General features: G+C 50.3%; 1 protein-coding gene across 10 annotated transcripts in view; it reads right to left on the reverse strand.

The window, feature by feature from the left end:
* Window positions 1–22841, reverse strand: part of Kcnq2 (potassium voltage-gated channel subfamily Q member 2) — a 59081-nt gene that overhangs the window by 24714 nt on the left and 11526 nt on the right. For 5 of the 10 annotated variants that reach the window (XM_059262125.1, XM_059262123.1, XM_059262122.1 and 2 more), the window contains exons 2-10: window positions 14154–14244; window positions 13064–13190; window positions 12559–12734; window positions 11499–11624; window positions 9182–9292; window positions 8505–8600; window positions 4905–4999; window positions 3681–3710; window positions 514–582 (exon numbers count right to left, since the gene is read on the reverse strand). In XM_059262125.1, coding sequence (XP_059118108.1) covers window positions 514–582; window positions 3681–3710; window positions 4905–4999; window positions 8505–8600; window positions 9182–9292; window positions 11499–11624; window positions 12559–12734; window positions 13064–13190; window positions 14154–14244 — 921 coding nt within the window. The remainder of the gene's footprint in view (window positions 1–513; window positions 583–3680; window positions 3711–4904; window positions 5000–8504; window positions 8601–9181; window positions 9293–11498; window positions 11625–12558; window positions 12735–13063; window positions 13191–14153; window positions 14245–22841) is intronic. The other 5 variants (XM_059262128.1, XM_059262129.1, XM_059262127.1 and 2 more) reach the window with 1 other exon arrangement.

Raw genomic sequence — 22841 nt, forward strand, 5'->3', positions numbered from 1 at the left:
GCCCACTGCCACCCTCCCGCCCTTCCAAAGGCTCTTCAGAGACAGGAAGTTGCTTGGGTCTCTAGCCTTATTCTCTACTTCTGTAGAGAACAAGCCTTTCTTTGCACCCATCACTGGTCCAAACCAGAGTCACAGATTCTGTAATTAAAGAACCAGTAGGTACTATGAACATGTTACCACCCAACACTGCAGTGCTGGGACACTACTTCCCACCTGGGTCCTAAGCATGAACTGTGAATGGAGCCAGATGATCTTTTGTCAAAGTCCACTCCTAACCCAACTTACCTTGTGTCCATCCCCTCAACCAGCTCTCTTCTAGGGAAAGGATCCTCAATCCAGCCAGAAAAAGAAGAAGCCACCGACACTGTCAAGACTAGTAGCCAAGCATACCCCAGCCCCACGGCTTTTTGTCACTGGCCAAGTTTCTGAACCTTCTTAGAAGACTCAAGCTGCCCACCTAGGCCAGTGTTCCAGCCTTAAGAATAGACCCTTAGGAGGAGACCCTGTGCTGACCTGAAAGTGAGTCCAGATTTGCTCTTGAGGTTCCTTAGCAGCTCCAGCTGGTTCAGAGGCGGGATGAGTCTGGGGCAAGAGAAGAAGAAATGAGTAAGCCTAACTTCCATAAGAGCTGAGGCTCAGCTCTGCACACCCACATCTGCTTCACTCATGGGAGCAAGCAGCAGATACCAGAGCATGGGTGTAGAACACCTGAAGCTCTGGGCTCAGTGCCTCCACCTCTCCCAAGCTCCAGGGCTGTCTTTACTCTCTCTCTCCTCCCATGTTGTTCTTGTGGCCTCAGACACAGGAAATGGTCAGGATCTAGCATGGACAGTAGGCCATGGGGGCCCAGCCCCTCAGCATGGAGTAGATCAAGAGAGCAGAGTCCAGGTAGGATACCTCCTCTCTTGACCTCTCTTCCATTCTACTTCCCTGTCCCTGAAATTTTTCAAGGAGCTGCAAACACAGCACCTCAACATATTCAAAGTCTCAGACCCTCAAGTGATGGAGCTTCTTTGCCTCCAAAGGCAGGAATGGTGCAGGGGGAAGGTCACAGAAAGGGGCTTTTCTGGGCAAAGAGAAGCTCATTCCCAGGTCTACAGGATGATTAGCCACAACTGAGAGGAAAGCTCTGGTCTCAACCAGGCCCTGATGCCCTGGGGACTCTCAGCATGTAGCCTGACTGTTCCTGTTCCTGACCTGGCTGCATACCACTCTCAGCCCCATGCCCGGCCTCTGCCTGCCCATTGCCACAGCCACAGTCTCAGGTAAGGCATGCTCCTGTGTGGAAGGTGAATGAATCCCTTCCCTCACACACGTAAAATCACATCCCAACCCATTTCACCCTGAGAGCCTCAGCTTCCTCCTGGCAAATGCCTGTTCCATGAAATTCCCACCTCATTTTAGGATAAACACAGCGGTCCCTTGGCTCCTGTGACCCCAGGCCCTGACACTCTTGTCTCAATTCTGACCTTACCTGCTCTAGGACAGCCTCACTCTGTAGATCCTCTTGTATCTCTTTCCTTACTGGCCTCCTAGAGTCCCAACTACACACCAGGATCCTCAGGACCTCCAGCCTGTCCTTGTCTTTCACTCTTGACCCCTGAGCTAAAAATCACAGAATTTGGGTTCTTGTGCTTGGGTTCCTGTGGCAGTTAGCCACCTCCTAGCCCATCATTGCCAACCCTCCTCTCTATGTGACCGTGGGTACCTCCTACTGGAAATGTCCTGTGTCTTCCTCATCCCTCTGCCTACCTCACCTGGACTCCTCCAATACTCTCAGCATCTCTCTGCCCCACCCTACCCCATCAGATCTTTCAAATATGCCCAATAGCCTTGCCATTCTCCCACTCAAACATTTCATGGCTCCCCACCACCTCAAATACAGAAGGGCCATTGGGTTTACTGGCAAACTAGTCTTGTTCTTCAATCTTGTTCCTCCACTCAGAGAGACCCACCTTGTACCCCTGACCACTACTGCCTCTGGCTCTCTTCTCTTCCCCTCTCTTTACCCCCATAGGTTGCTCAGGCTCTGGCAAGGATAGCTACATCTGGGCCCTCCTTGCTTGATAGCCACAGCCCCAGAGCCAGACCTAGAGGGTGCTGAAAATGTTGCTAATAAATAGAAGTCCCGTGAGCTTCTCTCCTTACCCCTTTCTGCCTCCCCTCCCCCAGGCCATTCACTGTCCTTGACAAGGCAGCATGAAGCAGAAGCCTAGCAATCAAAGCTAGCAGCTAGTGCCACGAGGGCCTCCCTCTACTCTTTCACCCAGCCCTGGGGCCTGGAGCAGGGTCCTTGGCACAGCCCTCTCCCTTGGACCCCCACAACCACCACCACATAGGCCCAGGTTAGACACATGTAAAACCAGCCCTCCCAGCCACACTGGACGCATGCCCAGGACACACAAAGCAGCCACCAGGGGCAGACACGTGGAAGTGGGGCCGTGCACATAGCTGGTCACCCCTGAGCAGTCACAGAGGATTGGGGAAGGGGCAACCCCAGGAGAGTATCAGCTAATCTGACGATACTGTTGGTCTCATGGGACAACTCCAGCCACATAGGTTGGGGGCTCTGTATGTGTGTGTGTGTGTGGTTGGGGGGGGTGTCCTCTTTCTGGGTGTAGTGCTGACTGGAGAAGATGGACTGAGGGGAGGAGGAACGTGACAGGACAGGACACAGGTCTTCCACCTGCTAGGGAACTGAGAGCCCCAGGAAAGGCTGGACATTAGGATGCTACTTCCACAGCTACCTGCGCCTCTGGGGTCTGGGAAGGAGAAATCCAAGGGCATGCCCAAGAGAACAACCCTTCTATTGTGAAAGTCAGGTGCTCACTCTCCTAGTCCATTCCCTACAAAAGGTAGGAGACAGGTCACAGCTCCAGAGAAATGAACCTATACCTGCTACTGGACTAGGTCAGGAGGGACTTTGTAGGGCTGTGCTGGTATGTGGGTCTTCCTCCAGCACAGGCCCCACCTAAGTGGGGAGGGGGTGGCTCGCCTTGTATGTGTAGGGTAAACCTTTCTAGGCAGCTCAGCTGCCTGCACATGGGCAAAGAATATGTTTCCTGCTTCTCAAATTGGCCCTAAACACAACAAAAAGGAGCCCCCACCCAGAATAAATGAGTCTATTCCCTGGGCCTTCACACTTTCTCCACTGTGGTATATAGACTCCAGAGTTGTGGGGGCACTCAGACTCTGGAAGGGAGACCCTAGGGCAGGTGATCAGAGTAGGATTCTGGTCTGGAGTATGCTCGTGGTCCTAGACATAGATCTCTTAAAAACATGGTAAGTCGCATGACCACCACTCTGCTCATAAGTGGGGCCATCGGGGTGGAGTAGAGGCGGGGTAGGGAATCACAGCGGTTAAGACAAGGCAGGAAGCAGGCCAAGGAACAAGACACACTGAGGACAAGGGACCCAGCAACAGGAAAGCAGCAGCTGAGGAAGCAGGAGTCAGAGAGGCAAGGTGTGCTCACACTGGCCCAGAAGGAGCTACAGGTTAACACAGGGACTCCAGGCAGGGGGCAGGGGGGCGGGCTACAGGGTGACAGGGTCCGATGATGGTAGCATGTGGACTAAAGGGCAGGTACTCCAGGGTGGGATATAGGCTCTAAAGGGCTTGCCCCACCCCGAACTCAGACAGACAAGAGCTACACACATCTTCCATCCCATGCATGTCCTACCTGGAAGCCCCATAGGTTTGAGTTTGTGAGCTTTCAGGGGTTTCACACACACACACAAAGGGGAAAGAACCAAAATTTTTTAAAAGAACGGGATAAGAAAAAGAAAATGAAAAAAAAAGTTGAGGGAAGTGGGGGAAACAACAGAACAAAGAAAATTAGCCCATAGCTCAGTCCTGTCCCAATGCCCTGCAAGGAGCATGGAGCTTGGGGCAGGGCCAGGCAAGGGCTCAGGGCTCCAGAGGACCCTGGGGTGGGTGCTGAAGGAGGAACAGCAAGGCCATCTTTGTCCCGAGCAATGCTCTGCCAGAACTGATGCAGGCAGAGTGCTGTATGGGCTATCTGACCATTGCTGGTTGTCAGATCCCTGAGGATGATCCCCAGCCCAGGAGTCCTAGCAGAGCTCTGTGCCCATGCTACCTAGAGATGACTCAGATAAATAGAAACAGGTGGGATGAGATGCTCTGACACAGGAAATGAAGCTGGTCCAGCCTCTTTTCCCTCAGTTCAGGGTAAGGGACAGCACCCAAGGGGCTCCGACCTCACACCTTCATCTAAGCTCAAGCTTTGTGCACACAATTCCCAAACCAGTGCTGCCTCCCATCTTCTGAGCAGCGACCCACAGGCCAGCTGGCACTGTTCACTAGTGGCCCCTAGAAAGGCACTTCTGATCTCTTCCTGCTGTCTAGATTCTCCTAGGGTATCCTGTGCTGTTTTGCTGAGGATGCCCGGGCCCCCTGGACAACATGGTGACTTTCCTCTAGACTCTCACTGTAGTCTGGGTTATTCCCTACACACACACACACACACACACACACACACACACACACACACACACACACACACACCATAGTTGCCCTGGTCTTTTCTGGAGAACACAGCCACCACTACCCTTCTTCTTGAGCCTTGGACTGCTAGAGGCTTCTGGCATTGCAGCACTAAGGCCATCACTCATCTCATGGGACAGCTTGGAGCAGAGATCACAACACAATGTTCCCAAAAGAGGGGTGGAAAGCAAAGGATAGGTACAAGAGTAAGAAATAAAAGCCACAACACTGTAAAACAAAGAACAAAATCAATACTGAGAAATAAACCACACAGAATCCTTTGTGGAAAAATACATACACTTGAAAAAAAAAAAGAAATAAAAATCAATGGGGTGAAGAACAAATGGAAATCAAAAAGCAAACCACCATGCAGGGTGGTGAGGCGAGGCCTGGCGAGTACCTGTACATGGGGACAGTGACTGTGCGCTCGTAGTACTGCCACGTGGAGTGCAGGTCGGTGCGTGAGAGGTTAGTAGCATAGAATCTCCAAGCAGACTGTAGTGGAAAGAGGTGAGATTGTTGTGTCTGGGCTGAGGCTACCCCTCCCCAGGGACCTCACCAACACAGAACTGCAGCCTCCATGCCTGTCCTCACCCCACAGCCTCAGTTTAACTTGTGGGACAAGCATGACACCTACAGAAGCTGGTGGGGTATGGGAGATGCTCTGGCTCTGGCTCACAGTGAGCCTTGGTGATCTCCTTCCTTTCTGTCTTTCTTGACATCAAGTGGGTGACTTCATTGCCCTCCCCAGTCCAAACAAGACCTAATGCCAATCCCATGAGACCTGGGAAGGGAGGTGAGGCTGGGACGTAACTCCTTCCTACAGGCAATGTGGCCCAGGCGCAGTCTTTCTCCCTCACTCAGGCTTCTTTCCATTCCCTATACATGTTTGTTTGTTTGTTTGTATATGCAATATAATCCACACAACATAAAATCCATTATTTTGACCACTTTAAAGTATACACAGCATCGTGTGACCATGGCCACTATCTATCCACAGCTTCTTACCCTTACAAAGGCATGCCCATACGTAGACTCTTCCATTCCAACCTCCTCCCCGGCTCTGGCAGCAGCAGTATTTTAGTCTCTACAGATATGACTATTTTGGAAATTTCCTATCCATGGAATCTCATGCTTATGAGGTCTGCCTGTTAGTTCCTTGCACGGAGGAAAAGGCCCTCAAAACTGAACTGAACCTCAGTGTGCACTGAGGTTCATCCCTTTCCTGACTTATTAACACTCGGTTGTACAGATATGTCACACACATTTTGATCATCCACCAATGAACACAATTATCTTGTATTTTGGTTGTTATGTACAGAGCATGACGAACACAGAGGGTTTTGGTTGAACACCTGTTTGGGGTTCTAACAAAGGAGTGAACGTGTGGGTAAGGTAACAATTCTCTGTGTCACTTTCTTTTCTGCTTTTTTTCTTTTCTTTTTTTGGTGCTGAGGGTAGAATCCAGGGCCTTGCACATGTGAGACAGGCCCTCTACCAGAAAGCCCAGTTCTGATTACTGTTCTCTGAGTGGTCACTGCACCATACAGCCCCTCAGTGAGTGTGAAGGCCCAATGTCACCAAGTCCTCACCAACACTTACTTTCCATTTTTTACTTTTTAACCATTCCAGTGAGTATGAAGCGGCATCTCATATTTTATCTTCATTTTTCTAATAATATAGCATCTTTTCACAAGCTCATGGCCAATTGTCTCTCTTCTTAGAAAAATGTCTATTTTTCCAAGTCCCTTGCCTCCAAACCCTCTGGGTTGTTTATCTTTTTGTGACTGAGTTTTTGAGGTCCTTTATATATTCTGGATATTAACTTCATTTCCAAACTTTTCTCCCATTCTACGGATTGCCTTTTCACTCTTGAATATCCTTTCAGGCACAAGTTTTTAATTTTGATGTTCTCCAATTTTTCTTTTGTTACTGTGCTTTTGGTGTCATATATAAAAGATAAAAACAATAAATCTTGCTTACTTCTAAAAAGTTTAATAGTTTTAACTCTTTTATTTAAGGCAAGGCCTCACTAGATATCCCAGCCTAGCCTCAAACTCAAGATCTCCTCTCCTCAGCCTCCAGGGTTCTAGGATTACAAGTAAGCACCACAAAGCCTGGCCAAATATCATTTTTAAAAAATCTCCAAACAGGGCATAATGACACATGTCTATTATACAGAACTTAGGAGGCTGAAGCAAGAGGATCACATGCATTTGAGGCTGACCTCTGTTACAAACAAGTAAACAACAACTACAATAACAATAGCAAAACTTCAGTTGTCCCATACCATGTATTGAAAGAGTTCTCATCTGGGCTAACTCATGGGCTAATTCACGCACACACTGTTCTGCTGGTGTAACTGTCCTTATGTGAGACCTACACTGTTTTGATTACTGCAACGTTGTAATAAATTTAAAATCACAAAGTGTGAGTCCCACACTTTGTTCTCCTGCGTCAGTACTCTCCTGGATATTCAGAGACCATTGTAATTCCTCAGACAACTTAGGATTGGCTTTTCTGTTTTTGCAAAATGGTGTGGAGGGCACTGGACTTATGAAAAGTGCACTGAACCTGCATATCAATGTTTGGGAAGAACATTTTAACGAGATTAAGTCTTCTAGTCCATGAACATGAGATGACTTGCTTTGGTCTCCATCAATATTTCAGTAGCATCAACATGGAGTCCAGGCTGGACAGGCTGACTTCTACAGAATGGAGATGCTTTGAGGGCACAGGAGGCCCTGGTACCTCCTCTGAGACTCCCCTCCAAGCATTTTTCTGCTTGGTAGCCAGAATCATACCCAGGTGATAGGCCTCATGAAAAACCAGTCCTTCTACCCTTGCCCAACATCGGGGGTTCTGGGGGCAATGATAACCACAAACATGCAGGAAGGTCAGCTTCGCTCAGAGGAAGGACCTTTTGATCAACTACTCTGTCACAGTGCCTTCACCCTGTGGCCATGCATCATAAACGGGTTGGAGATGTCTTGAAGCTCTAGGAACCATCTTGAAGTCCACAGTGGGGAAAACTGTGCAGGCAAAGCAGAGAGATTGCTTTGTCCTAATAAGGATACTTCATCCACAAGTGTCTTCTGTCACTTGTGAGTGAAGCAGGGACAGCATATGCTGTTGCTCTTTGGTGGCACTTCTGACTTTTAGAAGATTCACAGGCTGCTGTTGAATGGCCTGTGAGAAGAGTGTATGGGGGTGATACTCAATTTATGCTGTCTCCTGTTAAACCTTTTGTCCCCGTGGACATGCAGTCATTTTCTTTTTCAAATGGGCGTTCTGTTCTTTGTTTTTTGCAATTACAAAACAATAGCCATGTGTTTTGTGGTGAACGCTATGTAATACATACACAAAAGGAGGGTGGACCCAAGGTCGAGACTGTGAAGGCCACATCTTTTAAAAAGAAAGACAGATACAGGGCCAGATTCAGCTAGCAGGAATCCTGGCCAGCTCTAGGGTCCAGCAGGAATCTATGTCTTCTTGTTCAGATGGCATCCACATCCTACCTGCCCCTAAATGGCAAGAGCAGCTGGATAAGCTCAGGGAAGGAAGGCACAGTGTCCACAGGTTGAACAGCTAGATTGAAGTAGCACAGATGTGGCTCAAGAACCACTTGCTGCCAGACTGTCAACCTCTCTAAGCTGTGGGTCTCACAGCTGCAGAATGGATGTGATGAGATCCCTACCTCACAGGGCACTGGAGGTGACCATATGTATGGTTACTGGGACAGTATGGCCTAAGCCAAGTGCCCACTGGGGGCAGGACCACCCAGCATCACTACCATGAGTCATTGGGTGTAACCTCAGGTATCTGAACTGTTCTCATGCTCAACACAATCTTGTCTTCCAAACATGGGCCATGACCTGCCTATCCATAGACATGGAAAAGCCTGGTATAGCCACTGTCAATGCCAAGATCTTGATGGGCTCCCTTCTAGGTAAGGTAGAATCAGAACAGGGGTTGGTCCCTAGCAGGGACTAAGGCTCACCTGGATCAGACCTGCCGCAGGGTTCCGCCGCTTCTCAAAGTGCTTTTGCCGATGCTGCTCTTGGACTTTCAGAGCAAAGCCAGATCCCAAAATGCCCTGCAAGTCACTGAGGTCAGACCACATCCCGGGACCATGCCCCTCCTTACCTTGCCTGCAATGCTTGTGTTTCATAGGTGCTACCTTCCTACATTCTTGGAATTCCTGGTACTTCATCACCTAGATACCAGGCTGGGGGAATCTCTGGCTAGCAGAAGGCAGTGCTTACTGATCCCAAAGAGGAGCCCTTCTAAGCTGCTCTGTTCACAAGGCAGCTGCAGCCAGCTGCCCTCTGCCAGCCCCAGTGCAGCAGTAGGTACACCCATCCTATTCTGTATAGGGTGAATGAGGACCCCACTGTTTAGGGTCATTCAGATGGGATAACCATAGAAGTCAACAGAGCTATGTCAAAAGGCCCAATCTGAAGATACTAGGAGTCTGCCTACTAAGGCTACAGGCATCTAAATTAGGGCAGCCTCATTCTGGTCTGGTATGGGGCCTCTCTAGTGACTGTGAACCCTACAGGGACCTACTCCTGTCCAAGATCCTCACAGTTCACAGGTGGCCTGTGGTCAAGTCTTGCAGGGAGCCTCTGAGACACCCCCTAACATCCCTGGGGCAGGAAGGGGTACAGGACTCACTGCAGGAAGAGCGAAGAACGAGACACCAATGAGGGTAAACGTCGCTGCCAACAGTCTCCCATTCCAGGTCTGAGGGTACTTGTCCCCGTAGCCAATGGTTGTCAGGGTGATCTGAGGAGCAGGGGGCTCTGGTCACTTGGGCAGGCTGGCAATGGCCTACCTGAGGCCTATAATCCCAGGCCAGATGTCCCTGCTCAGTCTTGGGAAGCTCACCCAAGTCGTTTGCCTGCATCTTTGGGGGCAGCTGGACACTGATGGGCACTCAGACTTGGGCTGGACAGACAAGAGGGGCACCCTTGTTACAGCACCCATACTAGGGCAAAGCAAGGCCAGGATCAGCATAGGCTGTCCTTTATCCTTCAATCCCACCAAGCCCCAATCTCTCTTCATCCCCAAGGCTCCCCTAGTTAACACTTGGGATTGGTGGACCACACAGTACACACTGGCACCAAGCAAGGACAGCAGCTTCCACCCAGGTGAGTTGCTGACATATCTAGGCCCTGCTCTGTGCTCACAAGTAGGGGGCACCAGTGAACTGGTGTGTACCCACCAAGTCAGGGAACAAGAGCAAGGAAGTGCAAGGATGCCAGGGTCCACAGAGGGTAAGGAGTCAGCAGAGGCCAAGCAGAGTAGGGTTCAGGGATGATGGGGGGGCAGTCTAGGAGAAGACCTGGCCCAGGAGGGGAGGAGGCCCGTGGCAGCAGGTAGGAGGTGGCCAAGAAGACAAATGGGTAGTAGTGAGGGGGCTTCATTTTAGGAACCAGTAGATATTTTAAAATCCAAGGATTACTTTGAAACAATAAAGATAAAATGTTTGCTTCAGTTCTGAAAGAGAAGGAGGCCCGAGGTCCAAGAAAATTCTGAAGAAAATGGGCTGTACCACTCTCAGGTCCCCTGGGCGCCAAGCTGACTCCTTCTGCTCCATGCCTATCACAACTCTGCATTGCCACTTACCTCTCAGTCTTAACTCACTCCACTCCCAACAGCCCTGCCTCTTCCCAAGAGGACACAGGACTCCAGGCCTGTGGCCATCAGTAAGATCATTAATAAACTGCCCTGTGTTTCATCCCAGGGGAAGTTGTACGATCCTCTCCCAGTGACTGCAAGCACAGCACCTGTCCAGATCACCACCTCATGGCTTTTCAGGTGACATCAGCCTGTGCCCTGAGCCTTCAAGGAGTCCAGAGCATTGAGGGCGGAGGGACTAGAAGAAACTGATTTCTATCTCAGGTGGGTCTCAGGACTAAGGTGGTCTTCAGAAAACAGGGGCCTAGGAAGCCTGTCATCCATACCCGCTCCAAGCAGAAGTTCAATGGTGTCTAAGAGGCCCTTCTGAAAAGGGGCAATGACAGAGGACTTCTGGGGTATCCTAGGCAGTCAAGCATGGGGAGCCTTGGGCACAAAGGCCAGATAAGGCTCTAGCATTTGGGCAGCAGCAAGTCTCGGAGGACTCAGGGCCACTGTCAACAGGCTGCTGACCAACTAAAAAAAAGCCCCAGAGAATCAGGGCCTGTGGTTTCCATTTGCAGTGTGTGTGCGTGAGTGTGTGTGTGTGTGTGTGTGTGTGTGTGTGTATGTCTGTGTGTGTGTATGTCTGTGTGTGTGTGCACACAAGTGTGTGTGTGTGTATATATGTGTGTGTGTGTGCACGCGAGAGTGTGCGCGAGTGTGTGTGTGTATGTCTGTGTGTGTGTGTGTGTGTGTGTGTGTGTGTGTGTGTGTGTGGTCATGCCACTTTTACATGGATGCTGGAGAGCCAAACTGAAATTCCCACGCCTCTGAACGTCTTCCCTTTGTCCTCTCCCTTGTCCCTCACAGTGAAAGGCAGGACTGACTGGAGGTTGGAGGCCAGAAGCAAGTGGCCTGGGATGGTGGTGATTGGCCTTGGGAATGGAAGGCTATGACAACAATGCTGCCCCCAACCTCCCACTGCTTCAAAGTTGTGAGGGTCATTCATACTCTTGAGCTAGGGAGCCCCAGGATGGACCTATCCTGGTCACTACTCTCAGAACCCTAATATTCCTCCACCCCCAATCTTTCTCCTCCACAGTCCAGTGCCAAGTGGGGGTTGCAGGCAGGTGATGGGGAGAAAGGAACCCATTCTGTCCCCTACCACGTCTACCAACACAATAACCACATCAACCTCAGCTGTCATCTCCATATGCTGTCATGTCTATAGCCAGCCACCAGGTGGCCACCGAGAGACATGCCCACCCAGGTCAGCCTCAGGGCTGTTAGGGTTCTCCTACAGGTCTATCCTCAGGACAGCAGTACCAACAGGATGTGGAGGAGGAAATGATCAACGACCAGGACTTACCAGGCCCCACCAGAGTGCATCTGCATAGGTGTCAAAGTGGTCATTCTCACCCTTCTCTGCCAAGTACACCAGAAATGAGGCCAGGATGAGGCAGAGGAAGCCGATGTACCAGGCAGTCACCAGCTCCTGTGAAGGCAAGAGACCATATCATTGTCCCACTCAGGCCAGCCTGGACAGTGTCAAACATGGGAGCCCTGCCCTGAACTGTGAATCTCAAGGGCTTTGAAGGATGGGATCCCCTTGTGATGCTAACAAGGTACAACTAGAGTAGATACTGGTCAGGGTTGGCAGCAGGGCTTGTCCTGAGCATTCAAGCATGACTGCTGGCTGTACAGCACAGTTCTTTCAACTGACTATTTCAGACCTGGGAGCAGAGCATCCAACAGCTCAGTAAACGTTCTGCCCATGGCTGAGGAGCACATACCCAAGCCAGGAACTCTGGTTTCAGCACTGTTTGGATACTGTGGAGATATCCCCAATAGGGGGTGCAGGTCTCAGTATATACTCAGTTCCCAACGTTGAAGGTGCAATGGAGGGAAGGAGAGAGACCAGGCCTCAGGGAGCTCAATTTCCCCAGGACCCAGTGCCTGCCCCACACCACCATGGCCAACAAAAGAAAAGGAGCCCAGGCAGGATAGAGAGTGTTTGACTCAGTGAGCCCATCATGTGCCCAGAGACCCCATAGTACAACCTGGCAGAAATCAGGTCTTGGGCACTAAGGACTCCTTCAACATAGATGGTGTACCCACAGCCACCCCATGAGTACCCTGGTCAGCAGCCACCACAAGCCACAGTTTAAACAACCCCTAGGCAGGTGATTCAGGCAGAGTATCGATCCAGGCCCTCAGAACCAGGAAAGGAAATGCCCAGCTACAGGGGCTGCCAGCTACAGGGAGGACTGCTCAGACTGGGAACAGAAAACAGCTTCTGGGGACAGGTGAGGAAGAAAGGGGGAGATTCATTCACATCTTGTCTGGTCCCTGGCTAACATGCAGCTTAGAGCATCCAGGGACTGTGGAGCCAGGATAACCAGCATGCCCAGGGCTAGGCCAGGGCTCACCTTGCTGTGAGCATACACCACCGATCCCAGGAGCTTCCAGGTGCCGCCCCTCCGGTCCATACGGATCATCCGTAGGATTTGCAGGAACCGCAGGCTCCGAAGTGCAGATGTGGCAAAGACATTTCCCTGGGATCCAGCAGCCAGCACAGCAATGGAGGCAATCAGCACCATGATGTCTGTAGGAGACAGGCACAGCTCACGGGGTCTCCTCCCCTGGGCCCCCAAAGGAGGAATCAATGGCCCCATAGACATGCAAGGTCATGTAGGGCCCTGGGAAGGGTGGTTTCCAGTGCCCACCCTCCCTATCTGTGGTGTCCAGAGCAGACTGCCCAGCACTTTGTCCCTCCCAACATCTAGGCTCTATCAGCCATGGGTACCAACTCCAAGTCAGTGGTAAGAAGTAACTTCCAAAAGGCCCTACCCTCTCACTCAGCCCACTGTGGCCAAGACATAAGCAACTCCTGCCCCAGGCCCAACTCTGGTGGCCGTGTTGACCAGGCCTCACCAATCACACAGAACGGCTTCCTGGCAAACTTGAGCCTGCCCCTCCAGCCTCGATACCGGCAGCAGCAGCCTGCAGCCCAGATCCTCACAAAGTACTCAACGCCAAACACCACGATGGTCACGATTTCCTGGGAGGTGGGAGGAACACAGATGAGGATACCACCGGGCCTTAGGAGGGCTGCCTGTATACTACATGGGCACTCTCAGGACAGAGATGGATAAAGCCCATGGCTCAAAGGCTAGAAATTAGAGCTGCAGGCTTAGCCCACAGGGCCCCAGCTCATGTCAGCCAGCACTGAATCCCTTCTAGATACAGATCTCCCAGGGACTCACTGCTATCAGCAAGTCCCGGCCCATAGACCACCAGAGGAACTACCCTTCTTGCCTCCCTTCTGAGCTAGATCGGACCTGTTTGAGCTGGAACAGGAGGCTCTGGTGTTAGTCTGCTGGGTGGGCACACTAACACCAGAACTGCGAGAGTTCCCAGCCACAGCAAAGGTTGAGCAGGTTCCTCTAGAATTGAGGCAGCTCCGGGGCAGTGGGGCAAAGTGGGTGGAAGAGCATTCTAGTGGGATCATTCTCCTTGAAGGGCCACCTCCGTTACCAAGGGCAACAGAGAAATTACAGTACTGTTTCCATGACGCCCACCCCCTGCCCCATTACAGGGTTTATGTGAGTGAGCATCATGGCCTCCCACCCCTTCACCCACATCTTTTGTGGAGCACCACACACTTCCAGTGGAGGCACCTGTGTACTTAGATTCCAAAGAGCAGGGTGGAAAGGAGAGGTGGTAAGAGCTGCTTGATGTAACGTCACTTCTACTAGGGACTGGGAGTCTGGGAAGGGGCTTGAGGGCTACATAACAATGCCAGGAGCAACAGTGGCTGTGCATGCAAGAAAGCATTGTACTCTGGAGGAGACCCTGGATACAGAAGGCCTGACTTATTCAAACAATCAGGGTTAGGGACAGAACTGAAGGGGTCCAGGGGTTGAGAGGTAGACTACTGCAGAGGTCTCACCACAGGATTAACCAGGGCTCTTTCCCAACCTCCCGGCCTTTCCCCCATGCCCTGCCCACGTGTGGTGCTTACCAAGATGTAGAGGGCCCCCTCCGAGCTCTTCTCGTACTCCTTGATGGTGGAAAATACGGAAAGCACAAGGCAGGAGAAGACCAAGAGAAACCTGCAGGAGGTGAGAGGCATGCAGTCAGTGGGCTAGTGGTCATCAATGCAGTCTGTGACTACCAGCTGGCACACACTGGAGGGCCCTTGGAGAGCAGCAGGGAGAACACAGTCCACACCCCATTTCCTACTACCCAAGACTCCATAATCACACTGATTGCTGACCAGGCCCCTCCCTACCCTTGTGTATCTGGTTTGGGTCCTGACAGCCTCAACTAATGCAAAAGCAATAAAGAGAACCAACTTCACACTGCCTGCCCCACAGAAGGCAGACATTCATAGTTTTTCACGGAATGCAACACTTCCTCCCTAGGTTCAGAGGAAGAAAATGTCTCTTCCAACTAGGTCTGGGGCTGAACAAGAACTTCAGATCATCTTTCTAACCTTCCCTAACTACCATAGTTTCTCCACTTCTCCTTAAGTTGCAGTGACTCCTACTCGCCAGCCTATGCTTTCTGCTGTAATTATTCCTCTCTCCTTTACTACCTGACCCCTTCTGACCTACCAAAATTCTCCTGAAAGATCTCTGCCTCTTTCACGGCTATGTGCATCCTCTGACAAGCTGTATACCTTCTCCCTTACCCTACCCCAGAGGACAAGTGCCATAGTCTTGTCACAGGAACCCAGCTTGTGGCCTTTGACAAGGGCACACCAAATGACCTAAACACATAATAGACAGCATAGCAAGAACACTGCCTGCTGAGGACCACCACACCCACATCTCATCCTGGGAGACTAGAATGGCTGCAGTTAAATCACAAGAGGCAGACTCCAGGGCCAGTGAGATGGCTCAAAAGGCAAAGACGCTTGCTGCCAAGCCTTGGGACCTGAGTTTCATCCCCTAGACCTACACGGTAGAAGGAGGAAACTAACTCCCACAAATTGTCTTCTGATCTCCACATGTGCACCATGGGGGTGGGGGGTGGGAGGTGGGGAGGAGAGAGGGAGAGAGAAAGAGAGAACTATAATAAAAAAATTTAAACAGAAAATGCGAACTCCAACACAAATGAGCCTCACAGGTGTGCATGGGATGTGTGCATGTCAGGAGCCCGCTTCTTAGGCAGCTCAAGTAATATTAACATTTTTCTGCAGATGACAATCTGTCGCACAAAACAGGCACATCGAACATGTAGTCATTGGGTCCTGTGCATGGAACACGCTTGGCCACAAGGCACTAAGAAAAACTTCACATCTATCTGAACCACAAGAGCTCTTGCTCAAAAAGTTTCTTGTGCCTGTTTCCACCTGCTACCTTCAAAAGCCAGGCATCCATCCACATGCCCAGCACACAATGATAATAATGATGATGACTATAGCAACAGAGCTACCGTGCTCCTGTTGGGCCTTAGAGTCCTCCTTTCGCCATGGCCTCCACCTTTGGATAGCTGATGAGTCCAAGGGGCCAGGTTCCTTCCACATAAATCTCCCTCTCGGCCTAATGTGTGGGGTTGGCCACTGTCCCCACATGTTCGTTCACTACTTCCCTCTTGCCATTCTTGGATATCCTCTACTGCAGGTCCACGGTGCTGTCCATGAGAACGTGCCCCCTTGGGTAGTCACCTCCAGCCCAGACAGGTTGGGAGCATAGCCCAAAGGCCCTTGCAAACAGATCTCCAGGAAAACCAGAAATGTTAAGCACACAGAATTGTCCTCTCAAAGGAATGGACTTAAAATCTGTACTTCCATCCAGAAAGCTAGGAATTAAAGGTGATTAACAGCCTGGTGATCTGCATTATCTGTTGGGCCAGGCCATATCAAGCTCCCACAACCAGGACCAGAGATGTCTAAAAGCCCAAATGACCTCTATGCTATCTGTATGACTGAGACCAAGTCAGATCCTTCCTTAGGCCCTTAAGCTAATACAGGTAGTCTATCTCTAGAGTACATCTTCTTGGAAGAAATGACATGTACCCTGAGTTGAGTTTCAATGTAATTATTCTTCCTTGTGCACCAGGGATTATATTACACCTGGAAACTTTCCCCCCAAATTCTATTGTGTTTTAATATGTTGACAATATGGGGCTGGAGAGATGGCTCAGAGGTTAAGAGCACTGGCTGCTCTTCCAGAGGTCCTGAGTCAGCAACCACATGATAGCTCACAACCGCCTGTAATGAGATCTGGTGCCCTCTTCTGGCATGTAGGCAGAACAGTGTATACATAAATAAATAAATAAATAAATAAATAAATAAATAAATAAATAAATAAGTTTTTTTTTAAAAAAATATATGCTGACAATAAACGCCCCTGGCATCAGGCTCTCTAGATTCTAGAGTCTAGAAGGTTTGATCCAGGTTGACAAAGCCACTCTGAACCAGGTTTCACTCTCACCTCTTCACAGTTCACTTCCCTACCTGCCATGACCACCTGCAGGGTAGTCCTCACAGACATACCCCTTGTCACATGCCTTCTTGGGGATCACTGCAAGCGCAAACATAATCACTTGTCATTGTGGGGAGCATGTACCTGCCATCTCTCCTGTACAGCACGGATATACTCTACCTCCTAACTGTCCTTTCTAGTCCAGGGCTCAGGGGTGTTCATGGGTAAAGGCCTGGCCAGCCGATGCCAGAAGTATCAGCCCAGGATTTTTACCCAGACCACCAGGACAGAGGTGTCCCTTTCCATCTGGAAAATGGCTTTAGCCTAGGAAATCAGTCTGTAAGTTAAGTCCCAGAGAAAACCAGCAACAGGCAGATGAGCACTCACATCCAGCTCTGCCAGAACCCCTGGAGCTGCCGGTGAAGACCATTTCTAAAGATGCTGCATTTGGTTTCTGCTCCTGCAGATTAAAGACCTCCGACTTTTCTAGGCTGTAAGTGGCTGAGGGTCAGGGTAGATCTTGCTCCAAGCTCACCACTCACCATAATGGTACTGTGGTCAGTTTCTACCTGGCCCCGGCCCCTCCCCTTCAGACAAACCACAATGAATGAGACATAAGCCAGAAAACAAGAAGCTAGGGGTCCTGTTTGGTTGGCAGAGTGCTTGCCTAACATACACAAGTCCCTGGGTTCAGTACCCAGCAGAGCATAAGCCAGGCATGGTGATGCATACCTATTATTCCAGCACCCTGGAGGTAGAGGCAGGAAAATCATGAACCCTCAAATCTGGGCTCCACATCCTGAGAGGAAACAGCACACAGTCCACAGTCCAAAGGCCTGCTATCTGGGTGAAAAGCCTAGGACCATCAGCCTGGCAGTCTCAGACCCTCAAGGTCCAGGTCCCACATTCCCAAAGCATAACTGGCCCATCAGGAAAGTGTCAACAACTCAAGCAGTTCATTGATGGAGCTTGGCACATATCAGTGATCAATACATGCCCATCTTGCACTATCAGGGGTTGCCCACCTGGCCACATGGGCCCAGTGACCTGCTGTAGGCCTTACTTATAGATGTTTACTATCTCATCCCCCATTCAGCAAGCTCCTGCAACACACAGGGCCCTGAGGTCAATCCTATCTCCTCCCTCCATGATTCCAAGTACCTAAACACTGTAGAGGGTCACCTGTGCTATGGTTGCTGACTAAAGTGTCCACCACGTCTGGAAACACAGCAACACCAAGACATATGCTTGGCCAATGGGGCATACTGGCACAGTCACACTGATATATACAACTGACTTTCATGGGCAAGGAAAGAACAAGGGGACTCAGCCAGGTGCTTGGGAACCCCAGCTGACTTAGTGGTCAAAGGGAAATGCCCTGATAATGCTCTAGGGCTGCCATGGGAAGAGATTTTTGGCCAGGTGCTACCAGTAAATGTCTCCATCACCCAACACTGACCTCACCAACACCCACCCAGGACCTGGTTGCCCTACTCTCAAAATGCCAACGAGCAGGTACCAGGTAGACCCATGCAGGCCAGTGAATATACCATGTCAGGGCCTGTGCAATAGGCCAGCAGTAGTATATCCAGCCCAAGAGGATGGTGAGGGTTGGGGTGGTACTCTCAGAAAGACATGGGGAACTGGCCAAGGAAGATTCACAAAGTACAGAGTCCAAAAATTGAAAGGGAACTCCAAGAGACCAAGAGGAGACCAGCTGGCATGAGAGACAGTGTACCTTATCACTCCAATCACCAGTTAGAAGTCAAGACATGGTTTCTCCCCAACAAGAGCTGAGGATGCTGCAGGGGCCCACACTGTATGTTCCAGCTCGAATCAGGCCACAGCAACAGATAGCCAGCAGCATTCAGGGAGCATCTGTCCCAGGATTCTCAGCCTCAGCCTTAACTAAAGCTCCAACAACGCTGCCCTAAAGAGATGCACAGTCCCTGACAATCTTCCTGGACATAGGCCCCAGGTTTGTTGCTCCTGAGAACACCTAACATCGGAGCCCCAAGCTTCTGAGCTCCTGAACAGAGGCACAGTAGCAGTGACAGGCTGCTGGCACAGTCAGAACAACACAAAGCCATGGTCACATTTCAAAACTGCAATTAATTTCCTTTGCTCATTAGCCAATTTATTCAATTAACTAAGCCCTGAAAATAAATAAATAAAAGAAAGTACAGACATCTCGTATGCCTTCTAGCACTGATTCTGACTGCCTGGGGCGTCGTCTACTCCCAACTTGGTCAGCAGGGAAGGAGTGGAAAGGAGAATGGGGATCCCTATGCCCTGATAAGGACCCCGAGGCTTGAGTGGTGATGAAAACACATGAGAAACACCAAAGGTGCCTGTAGCAGAAAGTACACCGGGAGCAGCTGAGCCTACAAGGCAAGGTAGGTGCCTAGAGGAGGCTTCCCCAAAGAAGGGCCCCTGGGGCCAGGCCCTGCTGAGTAAGGAGGAGCTGGCTTGGCTAGGAGGGAAGTAGGGAGAGTGTTTTGACAGAGAAAGATTTGGTAGAGAAGGTAGACATGTGCTGGACCTGGGCAAAACGGAATTCAGGGTCAGGAACAGACCTACAGGGGCTCAGCTCAAAAATAGAGTATCCACACTTAGTCCAGAAAATCCAGCTCTTCACGCTACAACATATTGCTTTATGTTAAAAAACACTGAAGCTACCCTGTCTTCCTATTACCTATCTCACTTAACCCTTCCTATACCAGTATTCCCTTCCCCCCACTTCATACCATCTGCATTCTGGCCTCTCCTGAAACCTCCCTGTGGCCTCTTAGTGGTTTCTTGGTGTCATGCACAAGACCTGCCCAAGATCAAACCAGCCAAAATTCCATGAGGGGTTCATGAAGTCCCACCTCTAGCTGAAGAGCTATTGGCAAATTCTGGATGCTGGATGAAAGAGTCCATTTTCTTCAAGTATCCTGCCCCCAAGAAGCTACCTATTCGCCAGTCCATGGCCTGACATTCATTTACATATTCACAACACTAAGTGGACTCAGTGGGTTTTTTTAAAAAAGAGCACATGAAGTTGGGAGAGAAAAATGGGTGATGGGTGGATAAGGGAATAATTGGAGAGGAGGGGGTGAGAGTAGATTTAAAAACACATTGTATGCATGTATGAAATTCTCGAACAATAAAAAGTGAAGAATAAATGTATCCAGGTTTTTTCCATAAACAAATAAACAAACACTGAAGCTGAGCCAATGAGATAGCTCAGCAGGAAAAGGAGTCTGCCACCAAACTCGATGACCTGAGTTCAAATCAACTTGGCACATATGTGCAAGCCTGCACACACATACACACACACACACACACACACACACACACACACACACACACACGAATAAATAAGTAAATAAAAACAACTGAGGCCAAAGTGCCAATTGATCAAGCCTTCTCAGGATGTTCTAGAGACCCTACAAGCAGGGGCATTTATGAGGGTGGCCATGATGACCTGGATATACAAAGCCAGTGACTAATCTTGGGGGAACATCAACCTAGTTCCCCAGAACATCTCATGCAGCCAACGGGCTGTATATCATCCACTGTACAGAGGAAAGCCACTCTGGAGCCCTGCTACCCCAGCAGCTTCCAGAAAGTGCCCACCATTGCTCCTCCGCTTCACGGTTTGTTTTTTAAGTTTTCAGAACAGACAGAGCAGATGGCCCCCTCCAGGAAGGCTGGTGCAGGGGAGGCTGCGAGGGACATGCAGGAAGAGTAGCGCCCACGCTGCTCTTGGAAGCTCAGAGACAGGAAGGAGCTCAGGCTGTGTGGCCAGGCTCCTCCCCAGGCAGGAAGCCTCCAAGGAGAGGGGGCCCAGCCTAGCCATGCCTCCAGGGCCCAAGACAACTGCCTAGACACTTGTAACCTCATCCATCTGTAAGCACCTTGGTGACTGGTGACTGTCCTGTCCAGCACATACCAGGCCCAACACACCCCATACTCATGTCCACTTTAGAGTTGAGGGGGGGTGGCACTGGGGCTCAGGAAGGCTGACAGGGCTCTGCCACTTCCTACCTTCTATCCTTAGGAGGGGTAATGGATGCTCCCCTAGTCTCTAGCCTCCATGATGTGGGCACTTCACAGGATCTCAGCCTCGAGCCTCAGCATGGGGGAGAAATGACAAGAGGAGAGCAATGGAGGTCTCTCTCAGACCTACACAAAGCTAGCCTCCTCCAGGCTAAGCCATCATGTGCCAATGATCATTCAACCACAGGCAGAAACTGTGTCCTGGGAATGTCCACCCCCTCCCTTCTCTCCTGTCCTGCTATGCTGTGTTCTGTTTCTTGACACTCATGGGAACTGCAATAGGGAGCCAAGCATCAAAACCCTGGGAATATTCAGCAAGCATGAGCACCAGTGTTCAGAGGGGCCTGGAACCATCCACTGGGACTGGCCATCAAAGGAATTGCCCCTGTAACAAAACATTCAGACTTGGAATTCAGCATTGTTTTCAACAAGATGGAACTGGGGGTACATAGGAGAAGCAGTTTGGGGGGCTCCAGGCCATGAGATACCCTCTGAGGTTTGGCCACATCTCTCCACAGCACCCACAAACCAAGGTTAGGAGCCTTGGATGAGAAGAGGCTCATCACAGTCTACAGTCCAGCCATTGCTAAGCCTGGAGGTTCAGAAAGGACAAGAGGACTGGGTCAGGAAGAGGGCTGTTTTTTCTACAGCCCAGAATCACAACACAGGGGGTTTCAGGGCTAATTATGATAATAGATTCAACTTCAGGAGGCTTCCCTGACAGCAGTTGCCAAGGAGACCAGCATCAAGTGCAGCTGGTCCCCAGCCCCAGATTCCAAGAACCAGAAAGGAGCAAGGCAGGGACCTCAGACATTCCTTGGCAACCCACCCTAGCATGGGGAAAGTCACCTAGAAATGGAGCTTGCATGGAACTGTTCTGTATCTAGAGACACATCCAGGCCCAAAGCACAAAAAAAAAAAAAAAAAAAAAAAAAAAAAAAAAAAAAAAAAAAAAAAACCCACAACCCACAGGGAATCTTAGAGCCAAACTGTCTTTATCAGGAGCAAAAGGGACTTCATGGGAGGGACTTCTCAACCCTGGACAGAGGATGATCACTTGAACCAGGACACAAAGAAGAGACAGGCAGGGGGCAAAGGGGAGGGGACGCAAAGATGTGGAGCCAAAGGGCCCTTAGTCAGGCCCAGAAGCTCCTCACTGTGGTCAGTGACAGCTGATGCCAGCATATGTTGAGATGTCGAGGGCATAGGTTTGGATGTGTACGCATCCCATGTGTGGATCCCTGCATACCAGGAAGGCTGCCACCCCAGGGAAACACTCCTCTCTTCCTCTTTACTCCTCCTGCCCCCTCAGTCTAACAGGGAATCTTCCTCTTCTGTAAAAACAAAACAAAGGTGCTGCCATCCCCTTCCAATACTGCCTCACACACTGGCTATCTCACTGCCAGACCCTGGGAACATACTCCAGCCTGGCTCCTGACCTAAAGGCTGACTCAAGGAGGCCATAGTCCACTATGTTATTGCACGTTTAGTAACTAAAAAAAAAAAAAAAAAAAACAAACAAAAACAAAAAACTAACATCTGGATAGTAAAGGAAGACAAGCTATCACAGACCCCCAGCCCTGCTCACAATTCTTGGACTATTGAGAGCTGGTTCCGTGGGCTTAACTTGCCTACTTATGCCAGGTGTGTGTGATGACCCTAAAGGCAGGCAACTTCTCTTGCCCCCACTTACAAATGGTAAAAAAGAGGCTCAAGGCCACTTGCATGGCCCACATGGGATCCACCTGGAGCAGGCAAAGTTACCCTGTATGGGAACCCTGTCCATAGAAGGGGATTGTATGTACACACAGGATCCCCAACAGAAATCTGCCCCACCAGGATAATCCCCATTCCCATAATGTTGGACTTTTCCAACTTTGGGGCTGGAGTACTGTAAGGCCCGAAGAGGGCAGCTACAGTGAGGCCAAACACATCCCCTCCGGTGCAGATCACACAGGACTCCCCAAGGACCTCCTGCCGCCTCGTCCATTAGGCGCAGCTAGTGCTGTAACCTGGAATCTAATTTCTCCCCCTAATAAACTGCTCTGCTGCCAGGACCTACTGCTTCCTCCAGTGTCAGAAGTGAAGCAGAGCTAGATGCTGATGGCTGCTTCTAGTAAGAAATCACACACAGTTGGACAGGACAGAGGCCACACTCCATCCAAGGACCTCTCTGCTGGAATGAGTCCCTCATGCTGCCCTACCCTTGGGTAATATTGGCCTGTCTGTCACAC

The sequence above is a fragment of the Peromyscus eremicus genome, chromosome 4 (genome assembly GCF_949786415.1).
Source record: "Peromyscus eremicus chromosome 4, PerEre_H2_v1, whole genome shotgun sequence".
NCBI lineage: Eukaryota > Metazoa > Chordata > Mammalia > Rodentia > Cricetidae > Peromyscus > Peromyscus eremicus.